Source organism: Argopecten irradians, chromosome 1 (genome assembly GCF_041381155.1).
Source record: "Argopecten irradians isolate NY chromosome 1, Ai_NY, whole genome shotgun sequence".
NCBI lineage: Eukaryota > Metazoa > Mollusca > Bivalvia > Pectinida > Pectinidae > Argopecten > Argopecten irradians.
In genome coordinates this window covers 24,483,565-24,500,099 of record NC_091134.1, presented here as the reverse complement: position 1 = coordinate 24,500,099, position 16,535 = coordinate 24,483,565, and the positions used below count along the sequence as shown (strand labels likewise).

The window sequence follows — 16,535 nt, the reverse complement described above, 5'->3', positions numbered from 1 at the left end:
AAGGTTCTGTGTGTATATCAACAAGGTTCTGTGTGTATATCTATTGGGTACAAGGTTCTGTGTGTATGTCTATTGGGTACAAGGTTCTGTGTGTATGTCTATTGGGTACAAGGTTCTCTGTGTATATCTATTGGGTACAAGGTTCTCTGTGTATATCTATAGGGTACAAGGTTCTGTGTGTATATCTATTGGGTACAAGGTTCTGTGTGTATATCTATTGGGTACAAGGTTCTGTGTGTATGTCTATTGGGTACAAGGTTCTCTGTGTATATCTATTGGGTACTAGGTTCTCTGGTATATCTATAGGGTACAAGGTATATCTATAGGGTACAAGGTTCTGTGTGTATGTCTATTGGGTACAAGGTTCTGTGTGTATGTCTATTGGGTACAAGGTTCTGTGTGGGTATTATCTATAGGGTACAAGGTTCTGTGTGTATGTCTATTCGGGTACAAGGTTCTATGTGTATATCTATTGGTTACAATGGTTCTCTGTGTATATCTATTGGGTACAAGGTTCTATGTGTATAGTCTATTGGGTACAAGGTTCTGTGTGTATGTCTATTGGGTACACAGGTTCTATGTGTATATCTATTGGGTACAAGGTTCTGTGTGTATGTCTATTGGGTACAAGGTTCTATGTGTTATCTATTGGGTACAAGGTTCTCTGTGTATATCTATAGGGTACAAGGTTCTGTGTGTATGTCTATGGGTACAAGGTTCTATGTGTATATCTATTGGGTACAGGTTCTTCTGTGTATGTCTATTGGGTACAAGGTTCTATGTGTATATCTAAAACAAACAATTGGGTACAAGGTTCTATGTGTATATATCTTATAAACAAATTGGGTACAAGGTTCTGTGTGTATATCTATTGGTACAATGGTTCTGGTATGATATGTCTATTGGGTTACAAGGTTCTCTGTGTGTATATCTATTGGGTACAAGGTTCTATGTGTATATCTATTGGGTACAAGGTTCTGTGTGTATATCTATTGGGTACAAGGTTCTCTGTGTATATCTATTGGGTACAAGGTTCTGTGTGTATGTCTATTGGGTACAAGGTTCTCTGTGTATATCTATAGGGTACAAGGTTCTGTGTGTATATCTATTGGGTAGAAGGTTCTCTGTGTATATCTATTGGGTACAAGGTTCTCTGTGTATATCTATAGGGTACAAGGTTCTGTGTGTATATCTATTGGGTACAAGGTTCTATGTGTATATCTATTGGGTACAAGGTTCTGTGTGTATATCTATTGGGTACAAGGTTCTCTGTGTATATCTATAGGGTAGAAGGTTCTGTGTGTATATCTATTGGGTACAAGGTTCTCTGTGTAAATCTATAGGGTACAAGGTTCTCTGTGTATATCTATTGGGTACAAGGTTCTCTGTGTATATCTATAGGGTACAAGGTTCTCTGTGTATATCTATTGGGTACAAGGTTCTGTGTGTATATCTATAGGGTACAAGGTTCTATGTGTATATCTATAGGGTACAAGGTTCTCTGTGTATATCTATAGGGTACAAGGTTCTGTGTGTATGTCTATTGGGTACAAGGTTCTGTGTGTATATCTATTGGGTACAAGGTTCTGTGTGTATGTCTATTGGGTACAAGGTTCTCTGTGTATATCTATTGGGTACAAGGTTCTGTGTGTATATCTATTGGGTACAAGGTTCTGTGTGTATATCTATTGGGTACAAGGTGCTCTGTGTATATCTATAGGGTACAAGGTTCTGTGTGTATATCTATTGGGTACAAGGTTCTCTGTGTATATCTATAGGGTACAAGGTTCTGTGTGTATGTCTATTGGGTACAAGGTTCTCTGTGTATATCTATAGGGTACAAGGTTCTGTGTGTATATCTATTGGGTACAAGGTTCTATGTGTATATCTATAGGGTACAAGGTTCTGTGTGTATATCTATTGGGTACAAGGTTCTGTGTGTATATCTATTGGGTACAAGGTTCTGTGTGTATATCTATTGGGTACAAGGTTCTGTGTGTATATCTATTGGGTACAAGGTTCTGTGTGTATATCTATTGGGTACAAGGTTCTGTGTGTATATCTATTGGGTACAAGGTTCTGTGTGTATATCTATTGGGTACAAGGTTCTATGTGTATATCTATAGGGTACAAGGTTCTCTGTGTATATCTATTGGGTACAAGGTTCTCTGTGTATATCTATTGGGTACAAGGTTCTGTGTGTATATCTATTGGGTACAAGGTTCTGTGTGTATGTCTATTGGGTACAAGGTTCTGTGTGTATATCTATTGGGTACAAGGTTCTCTGTGTATATCTATAGGGTACAAGGTTCTGTGTGTATATCTATTGGGTACAAGGTTCTGTGTGTATATCTATAGGGTACAAGGTTCTGTGTGTATATCTATTGGGTACAAGGTTCTGTGTGTATATCTATTGGGTACAAGGTTCTATGTGTATATCTATCAAGGTTCTGTGTGTATGTCTATTGGGTAGGGTTCTCTGTGTATATCTATAGGGTACAAGGTTCTGTGTGTATATCTATTGGGTACAAGGTTCTCTGTGTATATCTATAGGGTACAAGGTTCTGTGTGTATGTCTATTGGGTACAAGGTTCTCTGTGTATATCTATTGGGTACAAGGTTCTGTGTGTATATCTATTGGGTACAAGGTTTCTGTGTGTATATCTATTGGGTACAAGGTTCTCTGTGTATATCTATTGGGTACAAGGTTCTCTGTGTATATCTATTGGGTACAAGGTTCTGTGTGTATATCTATTGGGTACAAGGTTCTCTGTGTATATCTATAGGGTACAAGGTTCTCTGTGTATATCTATAGGGTACAAGGTTCTGTGTGTATATCTATGGGTACAAGGGTGTGTATATCTATTGGGTAATGTTCTGTGTGTATTTATTCCTTAAAACTCCTCCTTAAACTTGGGGACACGATCTATATAAACTTGGGTACCATATGTAATTTTGGTTGCCATGGCAACCAGGTCACTATACACAAGTAGAGAAAAACTTTAGTCCGAAAAACTCCTCCTAAACTACTGGAACGATTTCAATTAAAATTGGCAGTATTGTTTGGGACCATGTGTAGCTGTGCATGCAGGAATTTGTTCATCGAAATTTTGGTTGCCATGGCAACCAGGTCACTATACACAAGTAGAAAACTTTAGTCCAAAACAACTCCTCCTAAACTACTGGAACGATTCCAATGTAACTTGGCAGTATTGTTGGGAACCATGTGTAGATGTGCATGCAGGATTTTGTTCATTGGAAATTTTGGTTGCCATGGCAACCAGGTCACTATACACAAGTAGAAAACTTTAGTCCGAAAAACTCCTCCTAAACTACTGGAACGATTTCAATGAAACTTGGCAGTATTGTTGGGGATCATGTGTAGATGTGCATGCAGGAAGTTGTTCTTTGAAATTTTGGTTACCATGGCAACCAGGTCACTATACACAATTAGAAAACTTTAGTCCGAACAACTCCTCCTAAACTACTGGAACGATTTCAATGAAACTTGGTAGTATTGTTGTGGACCATATGTAGATGTGCATGCAGGAATTTGTTCATCGAAATTTTGGTTGCCATGGCAACCAGGTCACTATACACAAGTAGAAAACTTTAGTCCGAAAAACTCCTCCTAAACTACTGGAACGATTTCAATTAAACTTGGCAGTATTGTTGGGGATCATGTGTAGATGTGCATGCAGGAAGTTGTTCTTTGAAATTTTGGTTACCATGGCAACCAGGTCACAATACACAAGTAGAAAACTTTAGTCCGAACAACTCCTCCTAAACTACTGGAACGATTTCAATGAAACTTGGTAGTATTGTTGGGGAACATGTGTAGATGTGCATGTAGGATTTTGTTCATCGAAATTTTGGTTGCCATGGCAACCAGGTCACTATACACAAGTAGAAAACTTTAGTCCGAAAAACTCCTCCTAAACTACTGGAACGATTTCAATGAAACTTGGCAGTATTGTTGGGGACCATGTGTAGATGTGCATGCAGGAATTTGTTCATCGAAATTTTTGGTTGCAAATACAATGTCACTTTACATAGTCTTATCTAGAACGATTTCAATGAACGTGGCATCTGTTGACAACTCCATGTAGGTACTTGTTCACAACTTGTTGTCCATAGCATCATATTCAATGAAACTTGTGTAGTATTGTTACTAAAATGGACCATGTGTAATGGAAATTGCATGCCATTGTCTTAGATATGTTTTTGCAGGTTCTAGTTTTTGTCGAAAGAGTTATGGTAACTAATGAAGCTTAACTCTGGGACAACTCATCTTACAGAATCACATTTTCACGGATAGCCTGCTATTGTTTTCTTCGTCCATAAAACCATTGTTTAGTGAAGAAAATGTTTTCAATATAGCTTAATTATCATGCAGTAATGAAATTGCTTCAATTTTTAGCTCAAATATAATTAATATATGAAAATTTTCCTTACATCAAGTGTTGATTAGATGGATCCTATGCTTATAGCACTTAATGTAAAACGACTTTCCATCATTAGAATTCTTCCTATGTTTTCAGTCCCCTAAAAACATACCACACTCACCAAAAGCTATAGTACAGTCCACAGAAACTAGTAAACACACATATCATATCTCCTTCCGGAAATACAAACAACAGAGGCTGTTCTAACAAACTCACCATACTAAAGCTCCTGATTCTCAATCCATCAATACAGTGTAACCCATCCACCCACCAAGAGTAACTACAGCTGACACAGGATTGTAAGTATTAACCACCAAGTCTACAGCTGACACAGGATTGTAAGTATTAATCACCAAGTCTACAGCTGACACAGGATTGTAAGTATTAATCACCAAGTCTACAGCTGACACAGGATTGTAAGTATTAATCACCAAGTCTACAGCTGACACAGGATTGTAAGTATGAACTACCAAGTCTACAGCTGACACAGATTGACCTGTACAGTATTAATCACGCAAGTACTACAGCTGACACGAGGATTGTAAGTATTAATCACCAAGTCTACAGCTGACACAGGATTGTAAAGTATTAATCACCAAGTCTCCCACGCTGTACACAGGCTTGTAAGTATTAACCACACATAGTCTCAACAGCTGACACACGGATTGTTAAGTATTAAATCCCCACCAAGTCTACAGCTGACACAGGATTGTAAGTATTAACCACAAAGTCTACAGCTGACACAGGATTGTAATAAGTATTAACCACCAAGCTCTACAAGCTGACACAGGATTGTACGTATTAACCCACCAAGTCTACAGCTGACACAGGATTGTAAAGTATGAACTAATCCCAAGTTATACAGCTGACACAGGATTGTAAGTATTAACCACCAAGTCTACAGCTGACACAGGATTGTAAGTATTAACCACCAAGTCTAACAGCTGACACAGGATTGTAAGTATTAACCACCAAGTCACCAAGGATCTACAGCTGACACAGGATTGTAAGTATTAACCACCAAGTCTACAGCTGACACAGGATTGTAAGTATTAACCACCAAGTCTACAGCTGACACAGGATTGTAGTATTAATCACCAAGTCTACAGCTGACACAGGATTGTAAGTATTAATCACCAAGTCTACAGCTGACACAGGATTGTAAGTATTAATCACCAAGTCTACAGCTGACACAGGATTGTAGGTATTAACCACCAAGTCTACAGCTGACACAGGATTGTAAGTATTAATCACCAAGTCTACAGCTGACACAGGATTGTAAGTATTAATCACCAAGTCTACAGCTGACACAGGATTGTAAGTATTAACCACCAAGTCTCCATCTGACACAGGATTGTAAGTATTAATCACCAAGTCTACAGCTGACACAGGATTGTAAGTATTAACCACCAAGTCTACAGCTGACACAGGATTGTAAGTATTAATCACCAAGTCTACAGCTGACACAGGATTGTAAGTATTAACCACCAAGTCTACAGCTGACACAGGATTGTAAGTATTAACCACCAAGTCTACAGCTGACACAGGATTGTAAGTATTAACCACCAAGTCTACAGCTGACACAGGATTGTAAGTATTAACCACCAAGTCTACAGCTGACACAGGATTGTAAGTATTAACCACCAAGTCTACAGCTGACACAGGATTGTAAGTATTAATCACCAAGTCTACAGCTGACACAGGATTGTAAGTATTAATCACCAAGTCTACAGCTGACACAGGATTGTAAGTATTAATCACCAAGTCTACAGCTGACACAGGATTGTAAGTATTAATCACCAAGTCTACAGCTGACACAGGATTGTAAGTATTAATCACCAAGTCTACAGCTGACACAGGATTGTAAGTATTAATCACCAAGTCTACAGCTGACACAGGATTGTAAGTAATAAGTCATTGTTCATTATAAAGAATTTGTCAGCATCCAAGAATATAAAACATGTAAAAACCAAAGGTGATTTATGCCTTTTAAAAGGCTTCTTTCTCATACAATTACATTGTAGTCAATTCTTAAGTTTTTTTAGCCCACCATCATCAGATGGTGGGCTATTCAAATCGCCTTTCGTCCGTGGTCCGTCGTCCGTCCGTCCTTCCGTCCGTCCGTCCTTCCGTCCGGCCTTCCGTCCGTCCTTCCGTCCGTCAGTCCGTTAACAATTCTTGTTACCGCTATTTCTCAGAAAGTACTGAAGGGATCTTTCTCAAATTTCATATGTAGGTTCCCCTAGGGCCCTAGTTGTGCATATTGCATTTTGGGACCGATCGGTCAACAAGATGGCCGACAGGCGGCCATCTTGGATTTTGATAGTTAAAGTTTGTTACCTCTATTTCTCAAAAAGTGCTGAAGGGATCTTTCTCAAATTTCATATGTAGTTCCCCTAGGACCCTAGTTGTGCATATTGCATTTCGGGACCAATCGGTCAACAAGATGGCCGACAGGCGGCCATCTTGGATTTTGTTAGTTAAAGGTTGTTACCGCTATTTCTCAAAAAGTGCTGAAGGGATCTTTCTCAAATTTCATATACAGGTTCCCCCAGGACCCTAGTTGTGCATATTGCATTTTGGGACCGATCAGTCAACAAGATGGCCGACAGGCGGCCATCTTGGATTTTGATAGTTAAAAGTTTGTTACCGCTATTTCTCAAAAAGAACTGAAGGGATCTTTCTCAAATTTCATATGTAGGTTCACCTAGGACCCTAGTTGTGCATATTGCATTTTGGGACCGATCAGTCAACAAGATGGCCGACAGGCGGCCATCTTGGATTTTGATAGTTAAAGTTTGTTACAGCTATTTCTCAAAAAGAACTGAAGGGATCTTTCTCAAATTTCATATGTAGGTTCACCTAGGACTCTAGTTGTGCATATTGCATTTTGGGACCGATCGGTGAACAAGATGGCCGACAGGCGGCCATCTTGGATTTTGATAGTTTAAGTTTGTTACTGCTATTTCTCAAAAAGTACTGAAGAGATCTTTCTCAAATTTCATATATAGGTTCCCTAGGGCCCTAGTTGTGTATGTTGCATTTTGGGACCGATCGGTGAACAAAATGGCCGACAGGCGGCCATCTTGGATTTTGATAGTTTAAGTTTGTTACCGCTATTTCTCAAAAAGTACTGAAGGGATCTTTCTCAAATTTCATATGTAGGTTCCCCTAGAACCCTAGTTGTGCATATTGCATTTAAGGACTGCTCCATAATGCTTTTTGGGACTGATCAGTAAAAAAGATGGCCAACCGGCCGCCATCTTAGATTTCATTGTTGAAGTTTGTTACCACTTTTTCTTAGAAAGTACTATAGCGATCTGTCTCAAATTTTATATGTAGTGTGTTTTGAAAAAGTTTGAAAAGCAGGGAAAAGATCCTCTTTCCATTGTCAGACATAAATCATTCTTTGGTGGGCGCCAAGATCCCTCTGGGATCTCTTGTTTTCTTTTTTTTTCCCCGTTATGATTGAAATTTAACAGTTTCTCGCATACTCGACAGTGCTATCCCATGTTTGCTGGAGAAAAGATTGATAGAATCTTTCATCCCTCGAGGGACAGAGAGGAGAATCTCAAAAACTCTTAAGCTGTCAAACAACCTTTCCAAAGGTTGAAATTTACCTTGTTTGGCTTTGAAAGGTTTAAAACCCTGTTTAAACTTGTGATTGTTTTGTATGCCCATATATATCACTTCTTGGGTGCACTTGAACATAACTAGTTACAAAAAAGTGTCTATACATCCGTCCTAACCTTAGATATTACTGTTGACTCGTAGATTAATATGTTGTTCGTTAATTTTGGCAAAATATGAAAAAAAAATATACATTTTTTGTCACCAAATAACCATGCCATTATGTTAACAAGTGATTTAATGTTTATTTGCATAGAAATGTTTTACAACTTCTGGTTTATCATGCGAATATGTTCTATGTGTGCAAATATAGACAGAGAAATCTTATCCTACCAGAAGTGCAGATGTCTGTCTGATGAGGTAGATTTTTCTTTTCTACTCTCAAGGTAGGGAAATATCCTACATGTCATTTAATAGGGTAAGAAAAAGACAGGGCACACGTGTTAGATAATGATGTGATGTCATCAATACATGATGTGATGTCATTAATATATGCGCGCTCATTGTCAACAATATCGTCAATTTTGTGGTAGAAAGACAAATATTTGTCTGATCTTGACCCTGGGTGATGAAGTGTACGCTCATCCTGTAGGAGTGTTATCTACATTGTACTATCATGGTACTATTATGTTGCAGGTCCGGCGAAGCTATTGCTGGTATTACTGTAGCTGCAGTTGTCTTCATTGTCATAATCATAGGAATAGCTGTTTGGCAGTGTAGAAAGAACAGAGAGAAGACTAAGAACGTAGGAAACAGAAAGGACACAGGTTGGTATAATCTTGTTTCAGATAGTTAGTCTGGTTTTAACATTTGCTCTGTGCAGAAGTATTATTTTTGTTACACTCTTTTATGTCATAAGGGACAATTCAGTGAGACTAGTAAAATAACCACCAAGCAAGATATAACTTTATTGTTCTACAATCATTAAGAAAACAAAAAGTATTTGATTGACTAAATTTACAGTATTTTCGACTACTGTATTTTTAGCCCACTATCATTAGATGGTGGGCTATTCCATTCACTTTTCGTCCATGGTCTGTGGTCCGTCCGTTCGTCCTTCCTTCCTTCCATCTTTCCATCCTTCTGTCCGTTGACAATTCTTGTTACCGCGATTTCTCAGAAAGTACTGAAGGGTTCTGTCTCAAATTTCACCTGCAGGTTCCCCTAGGGGTCTAGTTGTGCATATTGCATTTTGGGACTGATTGGTCAACAAGATGGCCGACTGGCCGCCATCTTGGATTTTGACAGTTGAAGTTTGTTACCGCTATTTCTTAGAAAGTACTGAAGGGATCTTTCTCAAACTTGATTTGTAGGTTCCCCTAGGGGTCTAGTTGTGCATGTTGCATTTTAGGAGCGATTGGTCAACAAGATAACCAAAACAGCCGCCATCTTGGATTTTGATAGTTGAAGTTTTGTACAGCTATTTCTCAGAAAGTCAAATTTCACATGCAGGTTCCCCTAGGTCCCTAGTTGTGCATATTGCATTTTCAGACCGATCAGTGAACAAAATCGCCGACAGGACGCCAACTTGGATTTTGACAATTGAAGTTTGTAACCACTACTTCTCAGAAAGTGCTAAAGGGATCTGTCTGAAATTTCTAATGCTGTTCCCCTAGGTCCCTAGTTGTGTATATTGAATTTTTGGACCGATCGGTGAACAAAATGGCCGACAGAACGCCATCTTGGATTTTGACAGTTGAAGTTTGTTACTGCTTTTTCCCAGAAAGTACTTAAGGGATATGTCTCAAATTTCATGTGCAGGTTCCCCTAGTACTATTGATGTGCATATTGCTTTTTGGGACTGATAGGTCAACAAGATGGCCGACCAGCCGCCATCTTGGATTTTCATAGTTAAAGTTTGTTACCGCTATTTCTCAGAAAGTACTGAATGGATCTGTCTCAAATTTCACATGTAGGTTCCCCTAGTACTATAGATATGCATATAGCATTTGGGACTGATCAGTTGATAAGATGGCTGACTGGTCGCCATCTTGGATTTTGATAGTTTAAAGTTTGTTACTGCTATTTCTCAGAAAGTACAGAAGGGATCTTTCTCAAATTCCGTCTGTAGGTTCCTCTAGGACCTTAGTTGTGCATATTGCATTTTTGGACTGATTGGTCAACAAGATTGTCGACCAGCCGTCATCTTGGATTTTGATAGTTAAAGTTTGAAAAGCAGAGAAAAGATCCTCTGTCATATGTCAGACATAGATCATTCTTTGAATGGCACCAAGTTCCTTCTGGTATCTCTTGTTAGTTAAATATTTTAATTAATATTTAAAGTATTATTGTATGTATCATTTCAGATAATACCCACAATGGACATGTGGTCAACAATATTCACTTACACATGAAAAGAGTAAATAATCTTCATGTTGGAGAAAGTTCAGACTTTCACTTAACAGATGACCCCACATTTCAGCCATTATTAGCCCCTACAAACAATACAACAGAGGCTGTAATTGAGGGATCTCTATCATCTAATTGCATTTCTTCTGAATCAGTGGCCATGGACTGTGCAAGTGATACTGAGGAAACTGCTAATACTTCAGACAGAAAGCCAGGAAGCTCAGGAGCAGAAATTAAAACTGATGGATCGGGAGATGAAACACATGTTAAAAGTGCTGTGACTGGCGATGAAACACAAGTGAAAAGTGTTGTGACTGGTGATGAAACACAAGTGAAAAGTGCTGTGACTGGCGATGAAACACAAGTGAAAAGTGCTGTGACTGGCGATGAAACACAAGTGAAAAGTGTTGTGACTGGTGATGAAACACAAGTGAAAAGTTCTAGGGAGAAGAAAATGAAAGGGTCAAAAGGTGAAAAACAAGCTAAAATTGCAAATGGTTGGCCAAGAAATGAAACCCATGAACAAGCAAAACAAAATGGATTAGTACAGCCTATCTTTAAAGGGTTCATCAAAGATTCGTCACAGGAAGATTGAAATATGTTTTGTGTTGTGCTTTGTCCGTTACCATGCACCTCTCTCTCTGGCTAGTGTCAGGACGCTGCTACACTTTATCATCTCCTGTTACACTGACATTTAGGCTATTTGAAATTACCTATAAAGTACTGAATGTCCTTGTTACATTTCTTCCAAATGTGTGCATTCCTAGAGAATCAGGTGACAAATGATAAACATTTCACTTAACTCTATATGTTAAGAGTGATATGTTGATGTGGTGACTTTCTTTTTAAACCATTATGGAAAGGTTTAAGGAGAATTTTTGGTAATATAATAATGTTTGCTGATCTAGAGTTGTCTAGTTATGTTTAAAATCATGTTTGTATTCTACGATATCTAAGTTTAATTTTATAACCTGAGGAGGCATTTCATGTTTGTGAAAGTTACGGTACATTTATTGATCAATGAATGTGATATGTTTTCTGAAAGGGTTGTTATGTATTACTCACACAATTAGTTGGCCCTTATACGATGAAGCCATCAAAATCATTTGACAATCAGGAGAATTTTACAGCTATATCTTAGTTAAGCTAGAATTAGCATTATTAATTAGAACTAATGTTTAGAAACAAAGAATGCTTCCAAATAAATAAAACTCATGCCAAACATAGGTATATTCAATAATGCCTGAATGTGGTATACACAATTAATGTACCATATAAGTAAAACCACAGGGCCATGTATAGTCTCTACATGAAAAAATAGGCAGAAATACATATAAGTGTTTATTTATATGTATTTCTGGCTATTTTTTCATATAGAGACTATACATGGTAAAACCTTTAACTCAAACTGCAAGGGTCCTCGTTTATAGTTTGAGGAATGTGAGCTATTCGATTCATCAGAGGTTGGTCATTATAAGGAATTATTAGTGTATGAAACATATGCTTCTGTCAGGCTTATGACACCCATACATCTAGCAGTTTAATCTACAGTGGAGATAAGATAAATCGAGGTCCAGCATAGAGGGTTAAAGGTATAAATAACAGTAAGAGTTGTTCCCCCTTGAACATAAAATTATCCATGGTCACACTTGGTACTACATGTAGTAATCCATGACTACATGTATGTAAACTGCCTGCCTGGCCAAATGAACAGCCACCTGCAGTTTACTTTGTGCTTTGATTTTGTTTAAGTTCTATTTTTTACACACCTCCTAAATTTCTCAATGTTCAAATAACCTTGGTGCTTATTAGATAAATTATGGTCAGATAGATTTATCTTGCATCGCTCTCGTACATTTGTATGGCGAACTCCGCCGTAGTCAGTCCCAAGCCTGTATTGAGAAAGGAGGAGGGAATGAAACCTAGGCCCGGTTGTTTAAAGGATTATTAGATTAATAACATGATTAGTGAAATGAAAATTGGTGATTAAATCTTCACTAAAATCAGCAAGTAAGTAAAGAATGAAGTTCTTTTGTCAAAGTTGTATTACCAGAAATTATTTTATCTTGAATTGACATTTGCCGTTAAACTGTGATAAGCTTAATCACATTTTGAACAACTGGGTCCTGGTAACTTACAAGTCTCACGTAGAGGTTACAACTTAAATTTTGTCTTTTAACAACCATATCCAACCAAACATATCTGTTTAGGCCCAGCTAGAGGTTTCTTATCATTGATTTGATAACCTTGATAATCATTGTAGAAATGTGAGTTTGTTGTTACGTATATCTAGCCCATAAGGGTCTTGAGATTTAGAATATGAGATTGATGCTATATATAACATTGTGTAAGGACTATATGGTTTTGCCCCCAAATCCATCAAGTTTTATTTAAAATTATAATTAAGAACTAAAATGGTTGCATTTGACATAGTTAGTACACCCCTTATTTAATTGTAATAATATATGATATAATTTTGTAGTTTTAAGTTGCCATGGTAACCATTCGGTATGCATAAATTCACTGAATTTGAAAATTTTGTCATTATTTGCATATTTTTTGATAGTTTTTGTCTGAGAAACAATAGAGCTCTGATCAATCTTGAACAAACTTAACATTTATTCTGAATATGTAGGTACCTAAGATACATCTTTAGGAGAAATATAAAGTTTGTTCAAGGATGCGCTTTATGCTTTCTAGACGAAAAATGGTCAGAATTGACTGAATTTCATTTTCATAATGTTTGCATATTTAGGATGGTTACCATAGCAACTACAATTGCAATGATGTTTAAGTTTCATACCTATTACATCAAAGATGTACTCAATATATGATATTCAACGATTTAATCACTAAATAACAGGGTTGAAAATTTGATGGATTTTGTGGCCAAAAAGCGGCAAAACCATACAAAGTCCTCTGTATATTCAGTATATTATTTATATAGAATGTTTAATGAAACCCACAGGGAGCTTAGAATGAATTGCCGCCCTATGGTCTGTATATAATAAGAACTCGCCGTGAATTAGAGCCCCTGTGATACAAAATGTGATAAAAGAGATCAATGTATGTGAACAGTTGACTTACTAACTAGTTGTACTTATAAATAACTCGCCATGGAGTAATTGTAGTGCTATACATGTATATGTACTTGCTTAATATAATAGTTGCTTTATTAAAATAACTATTTTTTATTCAGTTGTAACATATTTCACAAGGTTTACTTCTGTTTTATTCAGATTCTTATTTTTGTGTCGCCTGCAACACAATGGCAACACTTATAATAGGTATCACTATGTCGGTGTCGACATCTGTGGTGTGGGTGTCCGGGAAACGGTTTCTGTGCGATAACTTAAGTATTTATTGTACGATTTCAACCAAAGTTGGTATAATGCTTTATATCAATGAGATCTCGAATGAGTTTGATAATGGTCAAAATCCGTCAATATTTGCAAGAGTTTTGGGCTTTAAAATCTTCAAAACAGATAAATCCATTTTTTCCACTGAATAACTTTATTATTTATTGCCCGATTTCAACCAAATTTGGTATATTGCTGAGATCTTAGATGGGTTAACCGTTAATATATGCAAGAGTTACAGGACTTGATAACTTCACCTAATTAATAACAATATTTTCAACTGTAAATAACTATTTTTTGTGATGCTGTGCAGGCGACACATCGACTTCCGTGGAATTCTTGTTTAACTGATCATTACAGCCAAATGCACAGTTTATATTATAAGCTGAGAAATCTATTTTTTAGCTCGCCTTTTCGAAGAATAGGGGGAGCTAATGTTGTCACCCCGGCGTCGGTGTCTGCGTCAGCGTGTATCCCATTTCACGTTAAAGTTTTTGAGCAAGTTTCTGTTTCGTCAATTGTTTAAGCGTAAGTCATCATAAATGTTTATGATTTTATTTTCCTAATACAACCAATTTGGGGCCCATTAGGTTTTTTTTTGAGTCTGTTAATTTGTCATATTTCCATGCTAAAGTTTTTGAGCAAGTTTCTATTTTGTCTATTGTTTAAGCTTAAGTCATCATAAATGTTTATGATTTTATTTTCCTAATGTGTATGGATGCTGAACGTGATAATACAACCAATTTGGGGCCCTTTAGGGGGTTTTTGAGTCTGTTAATTTGTCATATTTTCATGTTTAAATAGTAAATACTTGAACATCAACTTCTTCTGAATAGGTGAGCTTTGCTGTTCTCCAACAGCTCTTGTTTCAATTAGATATTGATGTCACTATTCTTTTTAATTTCATATGGTATAAAAATTATTTTGTTTTTAAACTGTGAATCTGATTCTCACAAAAGTCTGCAATTTTCTTGTCGCAAAATTCTGATTTATGCTCGCCAAAAATTTTCTTTTCTGACAAGTTTTCAAAGACCTTAGGGTATCTGAAAAACTTTATGAAGCATGTCAAATTTAGTGACTGAATTGGAGTTCTTTCCTTTGTCAAAAACATACCATTGGCATTCAGCCTCGTTCTCAGATATTTGATTACGTGTCTTTGTAAGTTTGCGGCATGTGATGCACATCAGATCTCTACTGATTGTTTTCCATAATATCCAGTCTTCTATAGCTTTTGTTGACACTCTATGAAAATATCATATCAGCGAGTTTTGAAAGTGTATTTCGTTAAAAGTAACATCAGCCCACCACTTTTCTCGCATCAAACTGTTATCGCTTCATGTCATGTTGGTGTAGATGAATGTTTTATACCATGTCATTGTATAATTGTGCATCACGTTTTCTATTGGGCATAGTTTTCTGGTTCTATGTGAAATGGTGCATATCAGTCAGAATAGCCCTCAACTCAATATTGTTGTATTTGACTGTCTCACCGCCCTTTGTTGTTACCTGGGGATGAGTTGTCTGTGTGTAATTGAACTTATATTTGATAACACATCCATTTATAATATATTTCAATTTTAGGATTGTCCATTTGCAACGACAGTGTAACTGCACATGGTTGGATATTTTGCATTTTCATAGTCAGTGTAACTGACAATATGGTTTCTTTTTCATAGACAATTATTAACTGATAGTATATGTTTCATATCTTTTTTGTTATTGCTAATGAATGCAGCACCATACATGTACATCATCATACAGTGAGTGCCGTAGGAAGACGGGGGGGGGGGGGGGCAAATGTCATATATGTACATCATACATGTACATCATCAATACATACATATACATCATATGTATTTGGTTATATGGCAGTACAACTGCAGAAGCAGTACTCTGTGCACTAATTTGTGAAAGAGTTGACCATATTTGGTTCTATTGTTAAGCACCACTCGTTTGTTTCAATTTTTTATATTTTACACGTAGTAAGCTTAAGGTTCCTATTGGGTCAAAGATGTTATTCTGAACAATAACACTACATGTTAATTCAAATACATGTAGTAACTGGAGTATGTGATGAAACCATTTAGAGATATATTGATACATGTATACTAATATTTTATATTTTGAATTATCAGTCACTTAGTGAATAAGATTAAGTAGCTTGTTTGTTAAGCATTGATGTCACTATTTTCTAGCTTCATCGGGGTATGAAAGAAATTTTGTTTGCAAACTGTGAATCCGCTATGTGGATTCTCACCAAAGTTTGCAAACAAAACAGAAAATAAACTATATGATAAGTTACATATTCATTTAATGAAAAGTATGTACATATAATGTAAAAGTGTGGAAGTGTAAAAACGCGGTATGTATGCAAGTACCAGTGATGTTATACAAAGTATATAAACTAAATCATTGCAAGATGTATTGATACGAAAACTGAAATAAATCTAAAATTTCTTAAAGGTGAAATATTTCTTACTTTGTTTTATTAACAAAAGGCATCACTAGTGACTTATTCCACAGAGAGGCTCTTATACAACAGGTATTCAGATTCATCATTTGCTTAAGTTTTCAACTTATTGCAATACATGAACACATGCATATATTATATAACATCTGTTATATATACAATATACTTTGTTTTGTCGAAATACAAGCTCGACCGAGCTTATGTTACCATGTTTTTATATATTTGACACTAAATAAAGTTTCTTGTATCTTGTATCTTGTAACATAACCAGACATAAAGACA

The 16,535-nt window shown here is 36.6% G+C and overlaps 1 protein-coding gene across 1 annotated transcript; it reads left to right on the top strand.

Moving 5' to 3' along the window:
• Nucleotides 1–6,326: 6,326 nt before the first annotated feature.
• Nucleotides 6,327–16,252, top strand: LOC138321695 (testis-expressed basic protein 1-like). Its single transcript, XM_069265591.1, has 3 exons — nt 6,327–6,347; nt 8,712–8,842; nt 10,382–16,252. The coding sequence occupies exon 3, from the start codon at nt 10,426–10,428 to the stop codon at nt 11,017–11,019; it is 594 nt and encodes a 197-aa protein (XP_069121692.1). The 5' UTR covers nt 6,327–6,347; nt 8,712–8,842; nt 10,382–10,425; the 3' UTR covers nt 11,020–16,252.
• The last annotated feature ends 283 nt before the right edge of the window (nt 16,253–16,535 follow it).